A 22,861-nucleotide genomic window follows, 5' to 3' on the forward strand; every position below is an offset into this window, starting at 1 on the left:
GCTCTGGCCATTGCAGCCAATTGAGGAGTGAACCAGCAGATGAAAGACCTCTCTCTCTCTCTCTCTGCCTCTCTGTAACTCTGCCTTTCAAATAAAATAAATAAAATCTTTTTTAAAAATGCATTAAGAATTTCAAGACGAGGTGAGCATTCGGCACAGCGGTTAGGGGGCTGCTTGCAATGCCCGTGTTCTGTATCTGAGTACCTGGTTCAAAGCTTTGCTAACGTGCACCTTGGAAGGCAGCAGATGAGGGCTCTACTTGGATGCCTGCTGCCCAAGTGAAAGACCGAGATTGAATTCCAGGGCTCTCTCTGCTTCTCAAAAAGATCAAAGTGAATAAATACGATTTTTAAAAAGAAGTTATTTCAAGACAGCAAGCAGAATATGAAGTTAAACTAGGGGCAGCTTTGAGGGCAGGGCCGCGAGTCCCAGCCAAATCCCGAAGCTGCCTTTCCTCCTTAAACCTCTGGATGGATATCTGAATTCCCTGAAGGAATTTAAACTTAGCAGAACATGTCCACATTGTCTGAGGACGGAGAGGAACGCTCGGCTTCCTCCAAAAAGCCAGACTAGTACCAGTGAGGTTCTTCTTGGCTATAGGCAGTTGGATTACAAATCCAATCCGTTCTCTACGTAATGGTTGGAGTTAGAAGGAGAATTCCCATTACACAGAATGGGGATTTTTTTTTTTTTTAACAAATGGGTTTCAAGATTTATTTTATTTATTTGAAAGACAGAGTTAGAGAGAGAGAGAGATCTTCCATCTGCTGGTTCACTCCACAAATGACAACGACCAGAGCTTGCGCCGATCCGAAGCCAGGAGCCAGGAGCTTCTTCCGGGTCTCCCACGCAGGTGCAGGGGCCCAAGGACTTGGGCCATCTTCTACTGCTATCCCAAGACACAGCAGAGAGCTAGATCGGAAGTGGAGCAACCGGGACTCGAACTGGCGCCCCTATGGGATGCTGGCAGGGATTAAAGCATCGCTTCTATTTAACAGAACAGGTTACATGGGCGGACAGAGCTTGCCTGGGACTAAACGGTGTTCAGTTCACTCCCAAATCCCACCAGGCGCGCTCCACCCTAAGAGACGGTGGGCCCGCTGCGGTCACCCGCGCGCAGAGGGCAGGAGGAGAGCCAGGAGCCAGCACTCGGGGAAGACGCCGCCCCCTGTATCACACAGGGGCGACCCGGGGCCAGACCTGGAGAGGATGGGGCAGGGCCGAGCTTTCCCGGTGCTGGAGGGGCCCAGGGACAGCAGCGGGGAGGCAGGAGCGCGGGGTGAGGCGGCCCTCACGGGGCCCCCACCCTGTGAGCCACGGGACCTCTTGCTCTGCCTCCCGCCTTCTCCCCGGGGCGGGTCCCGGCCTCACGCTGTAGCAGTGGCCCCCTCATACCTCTTAGTTTTCAGGTTCCCGCCTTTTAGGGCACATGCATCTCCCGTGCGCAGAGGGAACGTAGACTAGCAAACTAGACGTAGACATGCGCAAAAGGACAGCCCACCTGGCGGAACCAAAGACGCCGGAGCCACACCGGAACTTGAGGACCCCGGAGCCGTTTCCGGAGTGAGACGTTCCTTAGACACGGAAGTCGAAGGGCACGTGACCGTGCGGGCCCACGCCGCGCCTCACCCATCGCTTTGCCGTGCTGGGCCTTTCCACATAGGGGCCTTCTCTTCCCTCGTCCATAAAGCTTCCCCGCACCCCGCCCGCTAAGGAGGCAGCTTCGAGTCACCTTCTCCTGCCTCCTTGCCGGTGGGCAGTTGAGCAAAGCCTGTCTTTTCTCAAAAGACACCCACAGAGCGGGGTTGGGAGTGACAGGCGGGGGCCCTGGAACTGGGGCTGCAACCCCTGAGGGTGCCTCTGGCAGGGGCCGGGCAGCTGCGGGAGAGGCCATCTGTGCTTGGGCTTGGGGGCCAATGCCTTGGCTTCTGCCTTCTTCCCACCCTGAACCTTCTGTCATTGGCCACACTTAGTGGACAGGCAGCGCCGGGGGCCTGGAGAGGACCATGCAGGGAAAGGCTGGGAGTGGCGGTGAGCACAGCTGGCGCAGCACCAGCACACTCCCTCCCTGGTCTCGAAGGCAAGTGGCCGCCACTGGCCACTAGATAAAGTGTAAACTCTGCTCCATGCCGGGACAGGCCCTTCCCAGGCCCGGAGCGCCTAGGAACCACATTTCCTGCTCCCGGTTTCCGGAACTGTCAGTTATTCCAGTTGTGGACCCTTAGTCTTGCTTCCGCTTCCTGGACCGCCCTTTGCCCACATCCTGCCGATTCTCCTTCCTCCTCCCTTCTCTCCTCTCTTTGCCTCATTTCTCCTCTACCCTGCCCTCTTCTTTCCACTCCATGCCGCTCCTTCCTTTTCTTTCCCTTCTTTTCTCCTTTCTTCCTATTGTCTCCCTTTTCCTTTCCTACCTACTAAAGAGCAGACTGAAGTCAAGGTCTTCGTGTATCTGTTAGTTGCTTTCTAATGACTTTAAAAAAAAAAAAAAGATTTATTTATTCGAAAGAGTTACAGAGAGAGGTAGAGACATAGAGAGGTCTTCTATCCACTGGTTCATTCCCCAAATGGCCACAATGGCCAGAACTGAGTTGATCTGAAGCCAGGAGCCAGAAGCTTCCTCCAGGTCTTCCCACATGTGTGCAAGGGCCCAAGCACTTGGGTCATCTTCCACTGCTTTCCCAGGCCACAGCAGAGAGCTGGATTGGAAGAGGAGCAGCCGGGACTTGAACCAGCGCCCATATGGGATGCAAGCCAGGGCTTTAACCCATTGCACCAAAGCGCTGGCACCTCTAATAACTATTTCTTAAAAACTGCAGTAGTCCCCTTTATCTGTGGTTTTTACTTTTGTTAATCAGTGTCTGAAACTATTAAATGGAAAATTCCAGAAATAAACAATTCGTGAGTTTAAATTGCATGGGATTCTGAGTGGTGTTATGAAATCTGCATCGTCTGTCCAGGACATGAATCATCCATTTGTCCAGTGTTCCTGTGCTGTATATGCTATCCACCCATTAGTCGTCAGGTAGACATCTCAGCCATCAGGCGGACCATTCTGGTATTCCAGCACTTGGGCTCAAGTCACCCTTATGTTACTCAGTAGTGACCCTAAAGCACCAGGAGGCACTAGACATAAAATATGGAAGGGTGGACTGACTGTGGCACTACAGAGCAATGCTGCAGCGCCTATAGCCCAAAACAGAGTGTGTACAGTGTTCAGCACTGTCTGTGGTTCCAGGCATCCAGTGGACTCTTGGAACATACCCCACACAGATAAGACAGCACTACTGCATTAACACATAATGCCCAGCACCATCGCCACCTCCGCACCTAGGAAATCTCAAATCCAGATGGACTCATAAAAACCAGTCCAAATCTTTGCCAAGCCACTAGATGTCATACTGATTTCACAACAGAATTGGGATGCTCATGCAAGAGCTCAAAACTTACAAAAATATATAGAAGCCCAAAAAGCCAGCATCTAATACTGCGAGAAAGGAAGCATCTTCGTATTTGCCCTTAACACACTGCAGTCAGAGTGCTGCTTATAGTAATGCCTGGATGCGATTTTACTGGATGACGTAATGTGAAAGGCAGCTATCTGATAGAACTGGAGAGTGGAGAGAACCAGCAGACTCCGGTAGACATCCCTGCTGAAGGAGAGTCATCATAGCAAGCTTGCTGTTGCTGGCCTGGGCGCAGGTCATGCTGGTGCTGGTGGGAAACAGTCGTCTTTTGGGCCCATGGCAATAGGAGGTGACATACGGGGCAACTATGGCTGCCAGAGGGAGAAGAGGGAGTCCTGGAAGGGAACGAGCCTGAGAGGATTCCCGAGTCCCATCAGCACTGTCTCTGGCTGATTCCTGACCCACTCGTGTGCAGAGCAGACACGAAGCAGCCCAGCGAAAGAGATTGGTGCTGCCACCCGAGACAGCGAGTTTGCAGTTATGGTTCAATCAAGGAACATGTCTGCTAGCACAAGAGGACCACGTAGTAGGGGAAAATAACAATGTAGAAGTTACACAACCTACCACTGGGAATGTGTACAATCCAAATTTACCCGACATATGAAGCTCTAGAAAAGTAGGATCCATTCTCAAGTGAGAAGACAATCAACTTCGGAAGACCAACTTCAAGGTGACCCAATGTAGAATTATCAGCCAAAGATTGCAAGGCAGCTCCTGTAACTCTCATGATAGAAAAGCTATTGCTTACATCACAAATGCTGGTGAAAGGCCGAATTCTTTCTTCCTGGGATTAGAAGCAGGCGTAGTCACTTTCACTTCGTCTGTTGAATTTTGTACTTATCCCTTCCTAAAAGTCTTGACTGAGGGACTAAGATTGAAAGACTTGAACTACCTAAGTTCAAGACTTACCATCAGTGCACAATAACCACAGCAGTGAGAATAGACATATAGGTCAATGGAAAGGAACAGAAAGTTGAAAAAACATACCTACACTTACATCAATTGGTTTTCAACAAAGGGGACATGACAATTTAATTGGAAAGAGTTTTCAACAAATGGTGACATACACCTATGCATATCTTTATTTCATACCATAAACCAAAATTTAAGTAAATTATAGACCTAAATGTAAGAACTAAAACTATAAAATTCCCAGAAGAAAACATAGGAGAATATCTTTATGATGTGGACTGAACAATTATTTCTTAAACAGGACACAGAAAACACAAATCATACTTACAGAGTTTATCAGGATGAAACACTTGCTCTTCAAATGCCAGTTAAGAAAATGAGAAGACAAGACACAGACTAAGAGAAAATCTTGGCAAACTATCTATCTGAGAATGGATATCCATCCAGATTTTATATATAAAACTGTTGAAACTTAATAATAGGCAGTAGCAGGTTAAAGCCCCAGCCTGCAGCACCAGCATCCCATATGGGTGCTGGTTCAAGTCTCAGCTGTTTCGCTTCCAATTCAGCTCCCTGCTGATGTGCCTGGGAAAGCAGCAGAGGATGGCCCAAGTGCTTGGGCCCCTGCCACCCATGTGGGAGACCCGGAAGAAGCTCCTGGCTCCTAGCTTCGGATAGGATCAGCTCAGGTTGTTGTGGCCATTTGGGGAATTAACCAGTGAATGGAAGATCTTTCTCTCTCTGTCTCTATCCCTCTCTGTAATTCCGTCTTTCAAATAAATAAAGTAAGTCTTTGAAAATTTTAATAATAAAAACAAATATGTGATAAATGGGGAAGTCTTTGAATAATAACTTCATAAGAAGCTGGAATTGGTGGTGGAGCTGGACCTCTTCAGAGAGGAAGAACAGGGGCCGGCGCTGTGGCATAGTAGCCTAAACTTTCATCTGTAGTGCCAGCATCCCATATGGGCACCAGTTCGAGTCCTGGCTGCTCCACTTCTGATCCAGCTCTCTGCTATGGCCTGGGAAAGCAGTAGAGGATGGCCCAAGTGCTCAGCCTGCACCGCGTGGGAGACCTGGAAGAAGCTCCCGGCTCCTGGCTTCAGATCAGCCCAGCTTCAGCCAGTGCTGCCATTTGGGATTTGGGGAGTGAACCAGAAGATTGAAGACTTTTCTCTATGTCTCTCCCTCTCTCTCTCTCTGTAACTGTATCTCTCAAATCAATAAATAAAATCTTAAAAAAACATTTCTCCCACTAACTACTCCAAGATGGTTTCTCCCTGGAATCTCACCGGTAAAGTCCACAGGCCAAGCAGCAACCCTGGTAAGTCTCCTTTGACTACCTGTGAAGTGGCAGTGAATAATGTGTTCTATTTCATTGGGTTTCCTTTCCTTTATGTCCATTTTTCTCTCTCCCATACTGCCCTAAACCTGCATCTTCCAAACGAAGCATTAGCATTGTATTCCTTGCCTCAGGTTCTGCCTTCTCAAAGACCTAAGCTAAGAGCAGAATTGTTTCTTTTGTTCTAGGTACTGGATTATTTTTTGTAAGATTGCAGGATTTCCTTCCTTTAAAGCTGGATACATCTAGCAGACCATCTAAGTTTCTTTGGGAGACGATTCTAGTTAAGATAGTTTCCTATGAACTCACCATTTCATCAGTTTGCTTTTGCTACATAGTGGACTCACATATCTACATGACCTACAGTGATACCCCATGTTCATTCATAGCAGTATTTGCATTTTCTCTTCCCCAACTCCCCTTCATCTTTCATTCTTGCCAATGTTTTACAGATCTTATTAGTATTTTCAAAGAGCCAACTTTTGGTCCATCTCTGATGTGTTTCTTTTCTAATTCACTAGTTTGTTCTTTATTAGTTTCCCCTTTTTTGCTTATTTTGTTTCTCCAATTTGAAGAGTTGGATGCTTGGTTCATTTTCTTCCTCATCGGCGTGTTTCTGGGCACAAGCACCTGCATGCCCTCAAAACACTGCTTTAGCTGCACCTCACATTTTAATGGGTGGTATTTCTTTAACACACAGTTTTAAATATTTCTTCATTTTCATGATTTCCTTTCTTGTGGATTAGTTAGCAATGTGTTCAATAATTCTGGAATATTTGGAGCTTTTTCTAATGATCCTTTTAATACTGGTTGCTACATTAGTTGCATTGTGGTCACAGCATTCCATCTATTGTCATAATGCTTTTGAAATATACTGAAACACAAAACACTTGCTTACTCTGCAGGCATGTGGTTTTCATATTGTTCCACTTGTGATTAAAATGTGAACTTGACAATTTGGGGATATGATGTACACATACACACACAAATGAAAACCTCAAATTTTCTACATACTTCCTTGTAATTGCTTGTTTCATCAATTACTGAGAGATGAATGATTCTGCACTTTGGTCATTCTCTCATTTTTGCTTCACAACTTTTAAAAAAAGATTTATTTATTTATTTATTTATTTGAGAGAGAGAGAGAGAGAGAGAGAGAGAGAGAGAGTGAGAGTGCTAGCTTCCATCCACTGGTTCACTTCCCAAATGTCTGTGACAGCCAGGGCTAGACCAGGACAAAGGCAGGAGCCAAGAACCCCATCCTTGTCTCCCATGTAGTGGCAGGAGTCCAAGGACTTGGGCCATCTTCTGCTGCTTTCCCAGGCACATTAACAGGGAGCTGGATCAGAAGCAGAGCAGCCAGGACTTGAACTGGCGCTCCAATGTGAGATACCAGTATGCGAGTGGCAGCTTAGCCCACCAGGCCATAGTGCCAGCCCTGCTCATATCCTTTGAGGAAATTTTATTAACACCAATATACAATTACTTCATCTTTGTGGAAAATGTAACATTTTATCACATGAAATAATATTCTTATTTCTATTAATGCGCTCAAATTGTTTACAGCTGGGTCCCTTTTCAGGGTTTGTTTCTGGAGGAACTTAAGACAGCTTGTCCACCTGGCTTGTTGAAGCACCACAATGACCGAGCGCCCACCAGTGGGACACTGGCATTGGGACCACAGGAAGGGCATGTGCTGACTTAGGCAATCCCTAGCATGAGAAGTGGGGGTGGGAGTAATGATAAAGATTAAGGCCAGCGCCGCGGCTCAATAGGCTAATCCTCCGCCTGCAGTGCCGGCACACCGGGTTCTAGTCCCGGTTGCCCCTCTTCCAGGCCAGCTCTCTGCTGTGGCCCAGGAGTGTAGTGGAGGATGGCCCAAGTCCTTGGGCCCTGCACCCCATGGGAGACCTGGCTCCTGCCTTCGGATCAGTGGTGGCCATTGGAGGGTGAACCAATGGCAAAGGAAGACCTTTCTCTCTGTCTCTCTCTCACTGTCCACTCTGTCAAAAAAAAAAAAAAAATTAAGGACTAGACGGGGGATACTAAGTTCAATTGGTGCAAGAAGAGATGACATCACGGCGGGGCTCAGGAGGGCTTCCAGGGCAGCATCTGAAGACAACCTCAGCTCATGCAGCGAGAGGCAAGATTGTGCTAAACATCAAGCCAGAAATTAGGAGCAAAGCTGGAGTGACGGCCGTCACAAGTGTCCTGTGTTAAAGTCAGGCACTAATCGATTAGGAGTGGGACGCTGAAATGGGAGAGGACATCCATGTGAAAGCGCTGAGAACTCTGGCCCCTCTGGGCTCGAGGAAGACCACTCCTCTTGATGGTAGGCAGCAGCCTCCCCGCCTGGAGACCAGGTCAAGGCCTCGACTGAAGTGCTTGCCTCCCCGCCACCTGCCCACCTCCCCTCACGGCTTCCAAACTAAGGGTAAAGCTTCAGCCTGCTCCAGCTGGGGAAGTCAGGCCCTTGCTTTAGCAGCGAAGTGATGTGGATATGGTCAGTCTCGTACTCTCGCCAGCAGGAGCTGGGAGAACACAACTGGGTTAGATTAGGGCGTTATCAATGTGCAGGATGCTCTTCTACGATCAGGACGTAGCATCCAGGCAGAAACTGGAGCTGATCCTAATGTGCTGCCGGACAGCTCTTTGGAGCATGGAGGAAAGGACAGCCCGGAGCCAGGGAGGCCGTGGCGGTGCAGGAACTGCCTCAGCAGAGTACTGGGTGAGCTAAGGCTCAGACCCAGACGGCAGTGCTCCAGGCATGCGCTCATGACTGAGGACCAGAATACCCTCCACATGACTACTGCCTTGGAAGGCCAGGACTCTCTTCACTTGAGTACACTAATGAGTGGGCACCAATGCTATACCCCTCGGAGGTGGCTTGCAAGCCAGGGTTGATGGTAGGAGACACTGATACTAAATTGGTCCCCCTTGTGTAAATGGAGTTGATTCTGCAAGGGCGGCAACACTTAGCTTCAGAAGCAAAGCAATAATTACCCCTAACAAAGAATGACAACCAGGGAGCACAGCCTCACGTCTGTGGAGATGGCTGAAAAGCAAGCTAGGGACAAGGTAGATGGGCAGCCACTACCCATGATGCTTGGCCATCTTAATCATAAAATATCAAGATCAAGGGAGATGTCACCTGTTGCAATGGAAAATCACCATTCCTTAACCATTCTTTCCAGATCTAAGCCTGTTGTCAACCCCACAGGCCACTTACTGACCAAAGGGGAAACCTGGGCTCTTGAGGGTACTACAATCCCACTCGAGGACATCAAAGGGACCTACAGCCATTGTTGGAGTATCTATACACTGACGAAAAATGGCTATCTTCTCAAGACCACTGGATATAAGATCTTGCTTGTTGGCTTTCAGATGGGGGGCTGACAAGTTATTTTCTGTATAGGAACAGATTGCATTGTAGCTTTTGTGAGTTACAGGGTCTCCATTACAGTTAACACTGCCAATCTACTGTGAAAGCAGTCACAGAACAAGCATGGCTCTATTCCAATAGAACTGTATGAACATAGGCAGGCAGTGGGCTAGATGGGGTACACGGGTAATCGCTTCCAAACCCTTGGTCTTTGGCATGGTCAGTTTTCATAAAAATCCTACGTGTACTGGAAAACAAGGTATAGTCTCTAATTGTTGGGGTCATCACCTTGTATTTTAAAAATAAGGAGGTTTGAATATGTTGCTCAAAACCTCACCAATCTACTTTTTTGATCGGCTTTAATGAGTTTTATTTTTAAAACTCCCACTTTGGCTGTGAGTGTGTCAAGTTTTGCTTTACAGAATTTAAAGTTATTAGGAGTATAAAAGTTTAGCATCTTCACTCTTCTGGGTTAACTAAAACTTGTACCATTTTGAAGCAATCCTTGTTTACTTTGGTAAATTTTTGCCTTGTGCCATGATACACAAAGCTCTATCAGTTCCCTTTTGGCTAGTGTTTTGCTGGTATATACTTTTCATTCTTTATTTTTAATCTTCTTGTACCTTTATGTTTTAGTTGGTTCCTTATCAACAGCACAAAGCACAGATGTTAAGTCCGAGCTTCTTGGAAGCCAAAGCAAACAGGAGAATATTTGCTGGAGGTGCAGTCAGGTTGTCAGTGGACTATTTGCTGGTTCTGACAACTTAGATGTTTGCCAGAAGCTATGTTAAACCGATCAAGGGTATCTTTGAAGGCAGTTTTATCAACTCTGAGGCTTCCCGGGCTTACCCAACACTGGTTTATCAGATGGTAAGAGCTGCATACACATTCTCCAGCAGCTGCTGTGCTCACTGGTGCCCTGAAGCACTAAGCCGAGAAAACTGACTGGGACAGGGGATCCCTACGTTCATTCCCTGACCTCACCACAAGCCCAATCTCTATTCCATGTCGTCACACAGCCACTCTCTGCGGAACTCATGATGGCTGGAGCGTCAGGCAGAAGTGACTTTAGAGGAGAAAAGGTGTCACGTAGGGAGGGGCAGAGCCAGAACTGTCAGGGAGGTGGCTTTCCTGCCTCCAGCCCTCCGGGCTGCAACTTCCCTACTGGGAAAGTGGGACACCCAAAGTGCCTGGCGGCAGCAGGACTCCACAAAACACTCCTTACACCTCCCCACTGCTCTCTGCCACTCTCCGGACAACAGCATCCCTAACAGGGCTTGCTGAAGGCTTTTAGGGCAGCCGGTGTGATCTTCTCTGTTCACACTTTCCCACCCACACTTCCTGAGATTCCAGGCAGGCTTGACTCCAGATGTTAAAGAACACGGAGAAGCAAGACCCTCCAGGTGTGGTTCACACACCCAAGCATTTCAGGGTGCCTCTGATCTCATTGTCAGAGATGTTCAGTGTTAAGGAAGTTCTTTTCAGGGTTGGCTTTGTGGTATAGGTGAGGGGGTGGGGGACAAATGAGCACCGGGTTCCAGTCCCAGCTGCTCCACTTCTGGTCCAGCTCCCTGCTAATGGCCTGGGAAAGACATGGAGTCCTTGGGCCTCTAAACCCATGTGGGAGGCCTACATGAAGCTCCTTGCTCTGGCCTGGCCCAGCCCTAGTTATTGAGGCCATCTGAGGAGTGAACCAGTGGATGGAAGATCCCTCTCTCTCCCACTTTTCCATTCAAATAAATCTTTTAAAAAAAGCTCTTCTCCCCTTAAGCCAGAATTCTCCCATGCCTTCAACTATTTTCATGGTGCAGAAAACCAAAATGCAAGCACCAACAGTGTAGGCTGGAGACAGGACAAACTTACTGAAGGCTCCATCACTTCCTAGCCCTGACTTTGGATGAGCTATGCTGCCTGAACCTGTTTCGGGGTAATAATGTCACTGAGACCATAGTGAGAATTAAAGGATACAATGTATATACATTGTGTCAACATATTTCATGAGCAAGACCTTAATAGAAAATGCCTATTACCAAAAAGCTGCATGGATTTAAACGTTTTTCACCAAAATAACATGCTCCAATGGTCAACATTTAGTGAATCCACTGTTTTTTTTTTTTTAATTTTTTTTAAATTTTTTTATTTTTGACAGGCAGAGTGGATAGTGAGAGAGAGACAGAGAGAAAGGTCTTCCTTTTGCCGTTGGTTCACCCTCCAATGGCCGCCGCGGTAGCGCGCTGCGGCCGGCGCACCGCGCGGATCTAATGGCAGGAGCCAGGTGCTTATCCTGGTCTCCCATGGGGTGCAGGGCCCAAGGACTTGGGCCATCCTCCACTGCACTCCCTGGCCACAGCAGAGAGCTGGCCTGGAAGAGGGGCAACCGGGACAGGATCGGTGCCCCGACCGGGACTAGAACCCGGTGTGCCACTGTTTTCTACGTGCTCCAATCATGAGCCCCAGGAAGGTCACAACTCCACGTGAAATCTGCCTGCTGAGCGTGAAAGCCCCACGCAGGCAGGGATCCTGCTGGACCCTCACCCTCCCCTCCATCCTGGGTTCCTGGCAGGTGCCCAGCAAGCTGGGTGAGCAACAAGTGCTCAGTGCCATGGGGCTGGTGTCCTGCTTCTTCCAGGGTCCAGCCGCAGTACCTGCAACGTGGCCTCTCAGGGATCCACAGACAAGTTGCTCTGGAAAATTCCTGTCCATTTAAGTGAGGGACTTGAGTGACAAACAGGCAAGGGGAACTGACTGATCGGTGTGTGTGTTTAGTGAAACCCTGCGAGACACAGCACCTAAAATTCCAACAGTGGACTCCGTCAAAGCGATCCAGGCTTCCACCTCCTGTACTCTGTTCTTCACACGATCACCCACAACAGACGCACATTTCATTCTCAACAACATACACTTTTCACAGATAAGAAAGGTGACCCACACTTTCATTTTCTTTATTTTTCATTGATACCGTATGAATACAAAGTTTCTAGAAAGCTACAAAATGTCTACCACTTTTATCAAGAAGGCATCAAAATGTGTCACTTTGCAAAGACATGAAAACACCTGCAGGAACTGACACAAAAATAGCATTTTTAGAGTGATGAAATAATTGCACTTAACTGTCATGGATATTAAAGTTATCACACATATGTACCGCGAAAGCTAGAATACATTTTTTTTTTACAAAGCACTTTATAAAAAAATTCTCTGCACACAAACCCTATAATTTTCATATAACTATCATACTAAAGATAAATTCACTTTAAAGCCAACACTGAGAACATTTTTAAACAAAAAGGTACCAGTACCTAAACACAAACGTTAACAAACACAAAATACTGTACTGCCAAGAGGTTTAACCAAATGCCTTTTCAAAGTTTCTGCAAGTAGATTACGAAAACGTGTGTGAGAATTTGCCCACCCCCACCCCCCATCTCTCCAATCTACCCAAGAGGAGCCCAGTGAGCCAAAGGCAGGCCCCCAAGCCCAGCCCCAGCAGCAGTACAATATCAAAGGAGCCACTGACCAGATGACACGCTTACGTCACAAGCCCATTGTCTACACACGGGACACGGAGACGCAGACTGTGAGAATCCCACAAAGTCATTTAGAATGTGAACAAACACATGTGGCCAAAACCATGTCACATAAAATTGAAGCGTATTGAAGAAGTAAAGGCTATTCAGGTTTTTCTTTTTTTAAATGTTACAAAAAACTTTTTTTGTCATTTTTTAGGCACGTACTGTTTTTATTTTCCTTTTTTACCCCTTGTCTGCAGTCATGAGCCTACTGAAAAAGAGCCTACAGAAGAAAATCTTTCAAGGAGGTAACAGGGAGACGTAGTTTTTTTTTTTTTTTTAAAGAAGTGCAGATAATATCTAATTTACACAGTGAAATTAATCACAGAAAATGACTAATAAAAAAAATCAGAATGGTTTCCAATTGATTTACACTCAATTCTGTCAGCCTCTCTCAGAGAAGGGACAGGACAAATAATCTTGTAATGGAAGGCAGACAAGAGTCAGCTGGAGAAAGGCGGAATCTGATCACATTTAACGATGGACGAGCGGGAACAAAAACACCATTTCAAATTCTAAAACGATACAGTGCGGCATACGAGTGACCCAATGTGAATCCACAGAGTAAAACAAGCTTGGGAAGCAGGACAATAAATACAAATATTTCATCTTATTTCACGATGCATGACCTCAGTAAACCCTCCTTTGCAATGCAATAAACTCGAGACAAAAAAAAAGTCTTCATTCCTAGCACGGTGAGCAATGAGCTTACGAGAGAACACTACAGTCTAGCAAGGTACATGGCAGCTGAAAAGAGAAGCAGGAAAGAAGTATCTTCACTAATTTCTTCCAAGTTGTGTAGAACTGACAGGAAGGAGCTGAGAATTCAAGCAGCTAACTACAACGTGTGTGGAGTAATTTTCTTTTTTCAAATGGTATGTTTTTGGGTGTTTTTTTTTTCCCCAGAAAATTTCTATAAATACTCACAACTTGGAGTGGACAGAAATCACTCTTGAAATTTCAGAGCCCAGTGAGGTTATTCTTAGAGACACCGGGCAGAATAGACAAAACTTACATATTAAAAACTTAGAGGCTTATTTTCAAAGATGTCGGATGCTGTTTTTTTTAAATATATAAGCACAGAAAAATCTTGTTGTCCTTGGCTTTTTTAGGGGGGAGGGGCTGGTCTTTCAGCCTTCTTGTCTTTTTCACTCTGCTGTTGAGTTTTCCAAGACAGACTCTATAAAGAGTTGCCCCTTTGAGGGCCAGAACATTCTTGGAAAATGCCTACTTGTGAAAGGTGCTCTTTGGAAGGTTCTCGAAGCACACTCATTCCCAACATTCAGAGGCAACGTGTTTGCCCTTAAGAAGAACACTTCAATTGTAATGACCCTAACGCCTTTTTGTTCTGCACGCTCATCTCGGTTTGAGGCTTCCAACTTTCAAAATGGTGTCACTGTGTAAACCAGATAAGTGCGCACTGTCATTTGAATGGAAAACAAAGTCTCTGAACACGGACACGGCAGGTGAAAGCTGCGGCATCAGTCCACCGGCCCAGACTCTGCTTTGTGCGGAAGGTCCCTCGCTGGGATGCAGGGCTGAGAGACGAGCGGAAGTGACATGGCCGGCCAGCGGCGCACAGACAGAACAGCTTCCGGGTCGCTCCTGCTGCAGTACACTATGGATGAGTGGTGGTGGTGACGGTGGTGGTGGGCGTGCCCATGGTAGACAGACTCACAGCAGGAGGCGGCCATGACGTGCTTGTGAACAGAGGCCTGTAGCTGGTTACTCATCCCAGTAAACCAAAGGCATTATGGTGATCTCAAAATATTTTTGGTCTCTCTACAAATTATTGTGAGGATGGCAGCACTTTTCTAAGCTGGAATCTCAAACCAAAGGCACTTTCATGCTGAGTGCAGAAGATTCACAAATAGCTAAGTATTTGGTCATGGATTTAAAAGGCAACAATAAAAGTACAATTTGCTTTTCATAGTAAACTAAAGTTGCAACCTTTTGTTTTGGTATATACATTTGAGAGGGCGGGCAAGGAACTGACCTGTGTTATTTAGGTTTTAGATCCAGTCGTCAGTTTCCTATGGAACAGGAGAAAAAATGGGCTTGAAAATCAAAGGTGGAGATCATTTTTGCTTTTCTGTTTCAAATATTAGCCAATTAGGACATGAACACCGAGAACAGGTGCAAGAAAAGGCTGGCGGCACGACAAAGGTATTACTAAGGCACTGCTTACTGGAACGCTTTGGCAGCTCTGAATTGAAAACTTTCTAGAAAAGGTTAACAGTAGTAAGAGAAACGCTTCCAGCTTACAAAAGGGCTCACAGTCCCGAGGCAGCCTTTTGCACTGTAGACCCTACACGCAACATCTCGGAGATTTAAGGCTTTTCAGAAACGACCTGTGCAGGGCTTTGCCACAGAAACATCAACATGAAGAAATCAGCAATGCAGACATGTCCTCTTGAAGTCACAGGTGTGAAGACCAACAAACAGAATTCGCTCTGCCCTTTGCTAGGACAGGTGTAGTGTACCAGAGCATACACAAAATTAGACAAATCATAGGTACCTGTTGTAAAACTGACGGTCACACACGGTTTAAATAATTTATGGTTGTACAAAAACAACTGCTAAAGCCACCACAGTAGTAAAACCTAATGACAACTTGGGTTGAGAAGTCACCGGGGGACTTTAGCCCCAAGTGCTGGGGACCGGGGCTGTTTTTGGCTGGTGCAGGATGTGCTGCTGGGACTGACTAGCAAAGAGGAATTCGACTCAGCACCTGTGGCGGATAACACTGTCCCCGGGCCGAAGTGAAAAGGCTCACCAGCTTTCCTAGCCGCTGTGGAGGCCTCAGAGAGCCGTGGCGCAACAGGACACGCCTGAACACACGGGCATTCGGAACTTCCCCCTCTTCCGAACACACACTCCCAGGGCTCCTGTAAGCACACAGCACTGAAGAACGGCCTGCAGCAGGACAGGCCTGGGATGAAGCTGGCCAGAGCCCCAGGAAAGCGCTCACCCTCGTCCTGCCACTCCCCAGCCAGGGCACCGTGGGCAAGCCTGTCTACTCTGGAACTCGACTTTCTCCACAAAACGAAGAACAGGAGACTGTGCTCTCTTTCAGGAGAAGAAGGAGTAATTCTTTAAGTCCTCCTCTGGAACTGATCCCTCCCTTCTCAGCTCTACAGGGGTAAAAAGTGTCAGAGGTTCCAATATATTATACAAACAGCACGAAGAATAAGGCAGCATGTCCAAGCAGCCTGTGAGAAATGCACTAAGATAATTCAAGGTTTGATCATGAGACCCGTGAGCTCGTGAGAAATGATGACAAGTGCTGGAATTGTTTTTCAACTCCAATAAGCTAAGGCATGAGGATCAAATTAGAAATGTATAGGTGTGAGTCAGCGATAGGGCTGGGGACCAGCCATTCTCAACTTCCCTAGAGATGAGAGAAAGAATACTCAAAGCAACAGGGAGACTGCAAAACACCAGGACTGAAACAGCACGAAACATGGACACAACGTCACGTGATTAATATTTATCTGCCTCTTGATGACCTGAACAAGGCTCCCAGAAGAGAAGCTTTTTCAAAGTGAGATGGAAGGAAAAGCTACTGTCAGAGAGACCTCTAAGATAAGGGGCGGCAGATCTGGACCACGGAGTGGGGAGGCATTTGGCAGCAGCTAGAGATGTTTTTGGTTGTGACAGCCGGCAGAAGAGGGGCTGCTGTGTGGCGGCTGAGGGTGCCAGCAGTTCCCCACACAACGAAGCATCACCTGGTCCACAGTGGCAATGGTTTCAACATTGACAGAGCCTGCTCTCGGGTAGTGAGGATATTCTGGAACTCTGGGACACATTCTGCAGAAGCCCTGCTTTCCTTTTAGGTCTCTTGCTGTGATGGAGAAGTAGCAATGTGCCAGAGCCCTGGCCTTTAGCTTGTCCCTGTGGGCCATCAGCCTCCACACTCTGCAGAGAAGCACAAGGTGGTCCTGACACCAGCCAGGCATCGCGAGATCACTGGGAAAGAGAGCCCCGGGAGGAGAGCAGTGAGGACAGGGCCCCGGGAAGGCTTCCTTATGGCTAAGCAAGCTTCTAAGAGACGGGGAGGAGACCGCCATATAGGAAGAAGGACCGAAGGGAGACTCAGAGAGGCGCCATGACACAGATGCCAACCCAGGGTCTAATTTGGGAAAGAGCCCAAGAGCCCAAGACTTTGGGGAAACTGGACCAGTGGTTAGGACAGGTAAAATCTCTCTCCTGGAGAACACTGCAGAACGTCAGAAGCAAACTTGTAAAAATCTGTCAGATGTTTAAGAGGAAGATGTGAGCAGTGAGGTAGCAGGACCCGGCCTGATCCTGTGAGGTCAGCAGATCAGGGTGTCCGTGTCCCCTCACTGGTCTTCCTGGGTAGCAGTCCTTTTGTGCTTTGAAAAGGAAATCTCAGGAGCCTCCGAGTAGCCCAGAAGAGTCTATTCATGGGTGGGGACAGGAAGCAGTTCTCTCTCCCCTTGAAGCTCTGGGATGGCCAGGCTTTTAGTCATAGGACATCCTCTGTACCCATTCACCTAACCTGGGTCCTAGAAGAGTGGAGCAAAGGAAATAACCCTGAAAAGGGTGTCCAAGAGAAGTCAATAAAAGTGTGGAGACTGAAAGGAAGCCTAGCAGCTCACACTGAAGACCAGATGAACAAAGGCAGTCCCTTTACGGGGCTAAGAGTCGCACAGAGGGATGTGTACTCCAGAAAGGGAGGGTTCTGCACGTTCTCCTCCCATCTCCCCAGTGACTGGGGGAGCTCAGGCTTAGTCAGGTGGTTTTCTTTTTGCTGCAAGCCAGCCACACTCTCATGCTCCTGACCAAGAGATGCTGGACAATGTACAAGCAACGCCCAAGCAGATGGTGGGAGAAGGAAGGGGGTATGTGTGCTACTTGGATGCAGCAGAACTAAGTTTTTGTTGCTAGCTTGGTGGGAAACATCTGGACATGTCTTACAACTTATCACTTTACTTCATGTCCTGCTGTGTTAACATAGTCCTTGTGGTTATAAACATATCGTTTTCCTCTGGGAAGTTGGGGGATGAGCAGAGTTCCCCCGGTCCCTCTCCACATGAAGCACTTTCAGAAAGAACCCAAGATAAGTGGCTGCATCAAACCACCTCTGCCTGGGCAATGCTTTGGAATATCTGCAGTGGAAAGTCCCGTTGAGAACTTCCTGGATGAGCATACTTGAAAAGGTCAGAGATAGACAGCGGGGCCTCTCAAACCTAAGTCAGATGGGCACTACTGTGACTTACTGAGATGTGTCAAGGACACAGAATTCCTTACAGAGAATCCAGCTAAGTCTGCAGACACAGACTGAGATACACACACAGATCAGCACCTAGCAAACTGAGGACTGAATAGGTAAGAGTGAGTGTTTTGACCTCTATACACCTGTGCACATACAGCTGCAGTTACAGCAGGCTGATCTGCACGCTGGGCCACCAGAAAGAATGAATGTCTCCACCAGCGGGCTGGGGCGCCTGCAGTTTTCTGGGGAGCAGAGAGATGCTAAAACTGATGAGCCTTTTACTTGTTTGGCTGATAAATGTTCTCCCAGCCACAGGTTTCTCTGTCCTTTGCAGTGCAGTATTCAGGCCAATTTTTAAATTTTGTTACTAAATTTCAGTGGTTCAAATATTTACTCTTCATAAAAAATTTGGTTGTCCATATAAAATATAACTGCACACATACGACTATATAAACATTGTAAGTTTAGATTTTTCAGTATTTATCTACTTATTGCAAAAGAGCCATCTTTTCTTTTTCATTAAATTATCAATCATCACATTAGTACAATACAATTTTATATTTTTAAATATACTATATATGTTAAGGATAAGGGGTGAAGCTCTCTTCCTCTGTAATACCTGTTCAAGAGTTTAATGGATTAAGAGATTAGTTTTCACCTTGAGAAAAAAAAGTACAAATTTGTCTTATTAGGATATTTCTACCAAACATTTCTTAAGGCTATAGTTTAACATTTGGTTTCAAAAAGAAAGAAAGGTTTCATTTAAAAAATAATTTAGTGAATTACATTCTTTCATAACTTCCACCGTAATTAGTTACAAAGATAAGTCTAAAGGTTCTTAGTTTTGTGTACTAATTTACATTTATATTTAAAGATTAATTTTACTTGTATCTTAAGAGAAGAATTTTATGTTGGAAAAAAGAGAACAAAATACACTTGTATAAAGGCTGGAAATGTCCCATGGCCAATGCTCTGTCTCAATATTTTCTACCACAATCAGAAACAGGGTCTCTGCAGAGAGAGACATGGGTTAAGGTTCCCCTTTCCCGAGGAATTGTGGGCTGCAGATCTGAAGGACACATAGAAACAACTCGATTTCTCTTTTTACAACTGTACCAGAACTTCACAGCTACAATGATAGTATCAACACACGGAAAAATGACTTCACTCAAACAGGAGTTAGAAAAGTCGGGGTGACCTCGGGGCCAGGGCACCTCCCTGTGTGGTGAGGTTTGCAGTCAGTCGTCCAAGAGTGGAGAGAGAGTGTGTGTGTGCACAGATGTGTGTGTGTGTATATACAGATATCCATATATATAAATAACCACGCTCAGTCCTTTACGAGCCTGTAAATATGATGTTGTGCTCCATGTTCACTATTTGAAACTTCAAACACACAGGCCATGCAGAGGAGAGTTTCTTGTGTGTCCCTGTTTGTTACCACCTGTTTAAAGAAAGAAGAAAGGTTCACTGATAGAATGCCACACCAGAGAGAACACGCATGCTCCATCTGTGCCACCACCATGGGGATCGGATGGGAGAGCAACCGCCGGGAGTCCAACCAGCGAATCAGCAGAGCTCTGTCCTGCCTCACTCTGCATTCCCACCAGCCTGTCTCGAATCCCATGTAAACTTGGCAACCGTGTGCAAGAAGGGCCTATGGACATCATCTGAGCCCAAGGAGACCACAAGAATCAGTGTGGTTCATGTGTTTGGTTTTCCTTGGACCACTTTCTTTACAACAGAGACAATTTTCTATCCTGTCCCATAGTAAAGTCATTTACCCTAGGCAACTGTTTCCTGTCCATTGCAGTGTTCTATTTTTAACTGAATACACTGATGGGGGTGGCAGAGGATATACAGACACATTGCAGACACATCAGTCTGCTGAACACATTCATCAATTAATTATTTGTGGTGAGAACAATGAAAGCGTATTCTTTTTTCCTATCTTATCCTTCAACTTTTTCTCAATTTTGTTTCACAGTGGCCTGTGGCAGACTTAAGTTCCATGCGTGCCTTGCTCACTGCTGCATCAGTCAGCAGTGTCTGAACCCATGAAAGTATTTGCCATGTAAAAGTCCACTGGGAAGGCAGAAGCGCATCAGATGGTTATTCTTTCCAGGGATCCGGGCTTCATCTTCCAAACAATATTCTGAAATATTCGTCTGTTTCCTCTCTTGAGTCCTACACCTTGAACTCCTCTCTTCCTTCCTCACATCCACAGCCATCCCCGGCTTTCGTTCCAACCGTGAGCTCTCTGGCCCACCTCACTGTAGCTCCTCCCCACTTGGACCCTGCCTCCTTCCTCTCCCCTCTCTGGTGTCAATTTCCCATGCATTCTCAGAGGAACTTTCAAAAAGCAAATCACTGCACCAAACATCCCTACTTCAAATGCTCCCACGACTTAGCTTTGCTCAGCTGGGAGAGTATTTGCAAACACTAAATGGGAGAGCCCGGTCCACTTTGTCACTGGCCTGATTTTGCTGGATGCTTCAAACAGTGAGCCTCCCTCATGCATACATCATCCACCATTCCTGGCCAACAAGAGTCTCATGGCATTTCTCACTGCACTGAGTTTTGTTTTTAGTGCCCATCTCATCTAATGGACTACAAGTTCCTGAAGAACAGGGACCATGTTTCCCAGTAATAGCTACCTGGATGGCACACTACAGTCATTTCAGAAGTATCTGAAGACTGAATAATAATTCACATAGTAAGAGTCAATATCTATTGAGTGCTTACCATGTATCTGCTTACTATTAAATGCTTTACCTAGATTGTCTCATGTAATAATGACAATAACCCTATGAGCGCCAATTTTACTCTGATTTGACAGAGAGGAAGCTGAGGGTGCCTTTCCACCTGGCAGATTTCTCTACTGTTTCTTTCTCAAGACCCCTTCCCTGACCTAGGAGTAGGGTGAGCCCTCCTATTTGACCCTCTCCCGAGACATCAGCCAGTGTTAATCTCTGTCCATTTAGTGACAACCTCACATATGCCTGCCTCCCTCAGCAGACTCTAGGAGGGCTGCCCCACCTGTCCAGGTCACCATGACATCCCCCTTGGAGTAAACCTCAGAAACAATCTGCTTACCCACTAAGGCAATGCAAATACCACCTTCTCACAGCCCTGAGAAGCTCCTGGCTCCCCCGTACCTCCTTGGTGCCTGTTTCACAGGTACTGTGCAGCCATCACCACCTCGTATCGCCAACTGCTCACCCGCCTGTCTTTTCCACTCCACTGGGCCATGAGTTACCACGGGGCAGGTACTGGGTCTTATCTGCACTGCAGCCCGGCAGCCAGTACAGCCTTTGCATGGTTAAGCTGACGGAGTTGAAGCCTTCCCAGTGACAACCTCTGAGGTGGACAGACTTGAGTCCTGTGCTTTTACATGCATGGGGGAACTGACGGCTGCAGACTTCACATGACTTGTGCAGAGGTCCCAAACTACGCCTGTGTCTTTAACCCAAGCCTTCTACTTCTTGACCCCAGAAAGTGTCTTCTTTCAACTCAAGTCTTAACTCAGGTCTGTCACTGGCTGTGTGACCTGGGGTAAGCTACACATTCTTATCCATGAGAACAAAACTAACCTCCTAGTTTTGCAGGGAAAATTTTTCTAACACTACGTTTACAAAGGGTCTGTCTAGCTAAGTGCCTGGATCCTCTACAGCCTATCCTACTCTTTTGCAAGCTTTCTATAAAAGATCCTATCTAGTTTCAGCTTCATGAGTATGATCCAAAGGGAGAAAGAAAAAAATCTTTCTTATGCTGGAACATGACTGAAACATGGGGCCCATGGCTTAGCTGCTGTCTTCTCAGTTCTGGTCAGTTGCCATCACCAGGGCCCCACATCTGCAGTCAGCTCAACCCCTGAACGAATCAGATCAAACCAAGAACATCCAGTCCAGCAGCCAGCATGGTGTGGAAACGCTGTTGCGGACACAGATTCTGCATCCGGTGTACTGAGTGACACACCTCCACCCTTCCACCCTGGCCATGCACCTATACCTTCCTACCCGAGGACAGAGTTAGAAAGCCCAACTTCTCCTACTCATCAACTAGATGGTTTTATTTTCATAAACTGTGAGTGCTGGCTTCATTTCAGTTTATCTAAAGTTACAATATTATTCTGAGCAGAAATTCAATAACAGTGATTAATGACAGACTTGGAAATTAGTCTAACTGGATGGTTTCTCTGGCGGTTATACTGGCTGAAGTCACGTGTTACTTGAGGGTATTCCATGGGCTTCGTGGGTAACGGTTTTCTAGGCTGCATTTATGTGTCTTGTACTCTGCGAGGTGGAGTTTTATGGACTAAAGACATCTGTAATATGCAGAAACAAGACTCAGGCCTGGTTTGTAAGAGACAGCTGAGATCCTTTCCCAGAGAGGGAGCGAGGGTAGCCATCCACCCCAAAGAGTTGTGGCTAATTCCTGAGACGTGTACAGTCCCTCTGCTCATCAGAATGCTCAGGGAGTACAGCTGTTCTTAAATGGCAACAGGGAACACCAGTTAGACATGCACCGGCTACCTGCCAGCACCACAGTCCTTGGACTTCTCGATTTTTACCTGAAGATGGTTAGAGAAGAATTATTAAAGAGTGTGTATGCCCAATTTCCCCTAGACTGTTGGTTTCTAAATTTTAGAGGGGCATTGGCACATCTGAGAATTACATGCAAAACTGTGTGCCAGCTGTATGTTGTTCACATGCGGGCTCTCAGACTCCCTGAAGCTCACTGACCAGACCCCCACCTAGGCAGTGGGTCTCAAAATCCCATCCGCAGACCACAGTGATCTGGGGAGCTTTACAGATAGACAAGAAATACAATGCTGGCCCCACTACCAGAGATTCTGATTTTATTTTTCAGAGCACAGGCATTAGGTGTTTTAAAAGTTTCCTGGATCAGGGCTGGCACTGTGGCATAGTGGGTAAGGCTGCACTTGTAGTGCCA

General features: G+C 46.7%; 1 protein-coding gene across 8 annotated transcripts in view; it reads right to left on the reverse strand.

Moving 5' to 3' along the window:
* Positions 1–12,026: 12,026 nt before the first annotated feature.
* TEAD1 (TEA domain transcription factor 1) overlaps positions 12,027–22,861 on the reverse strand; it is a 281,212-nt gene continuing 270,377 nt past the window's right edge. For all 8 annotated transcript variants that reach the window (XM_062196484.1, XM_062196483.1, XM_062196482.1 and 5 more), the window contains one exon: positions 12,027–19,349. In XM_062196484.1, coding sequence (XP_062052468.1) covers positions 19,236–19,349 — 114 coding nt within the window. In that variant the 3' untranslated portion in view covers positions 12,027–19,235. The remainder of the gene's footprint in view (positions 19,350–22,861) is intronic.

Source organism: Lepus europaeus, chromosome 7, assembly GCF_033115175.1.
Source record: "Lepus europaeus isolate LE1 chromosome 7, mLepTim1.pri, whole genome shotgun sequence".
In the NCBI taxonomy this organism is placed as follows: Eukaryota; Metazoa; Chordata; class Mammalia; order Lagomorpha; family Leporidae; genus Lepus; species Lepus europaeus.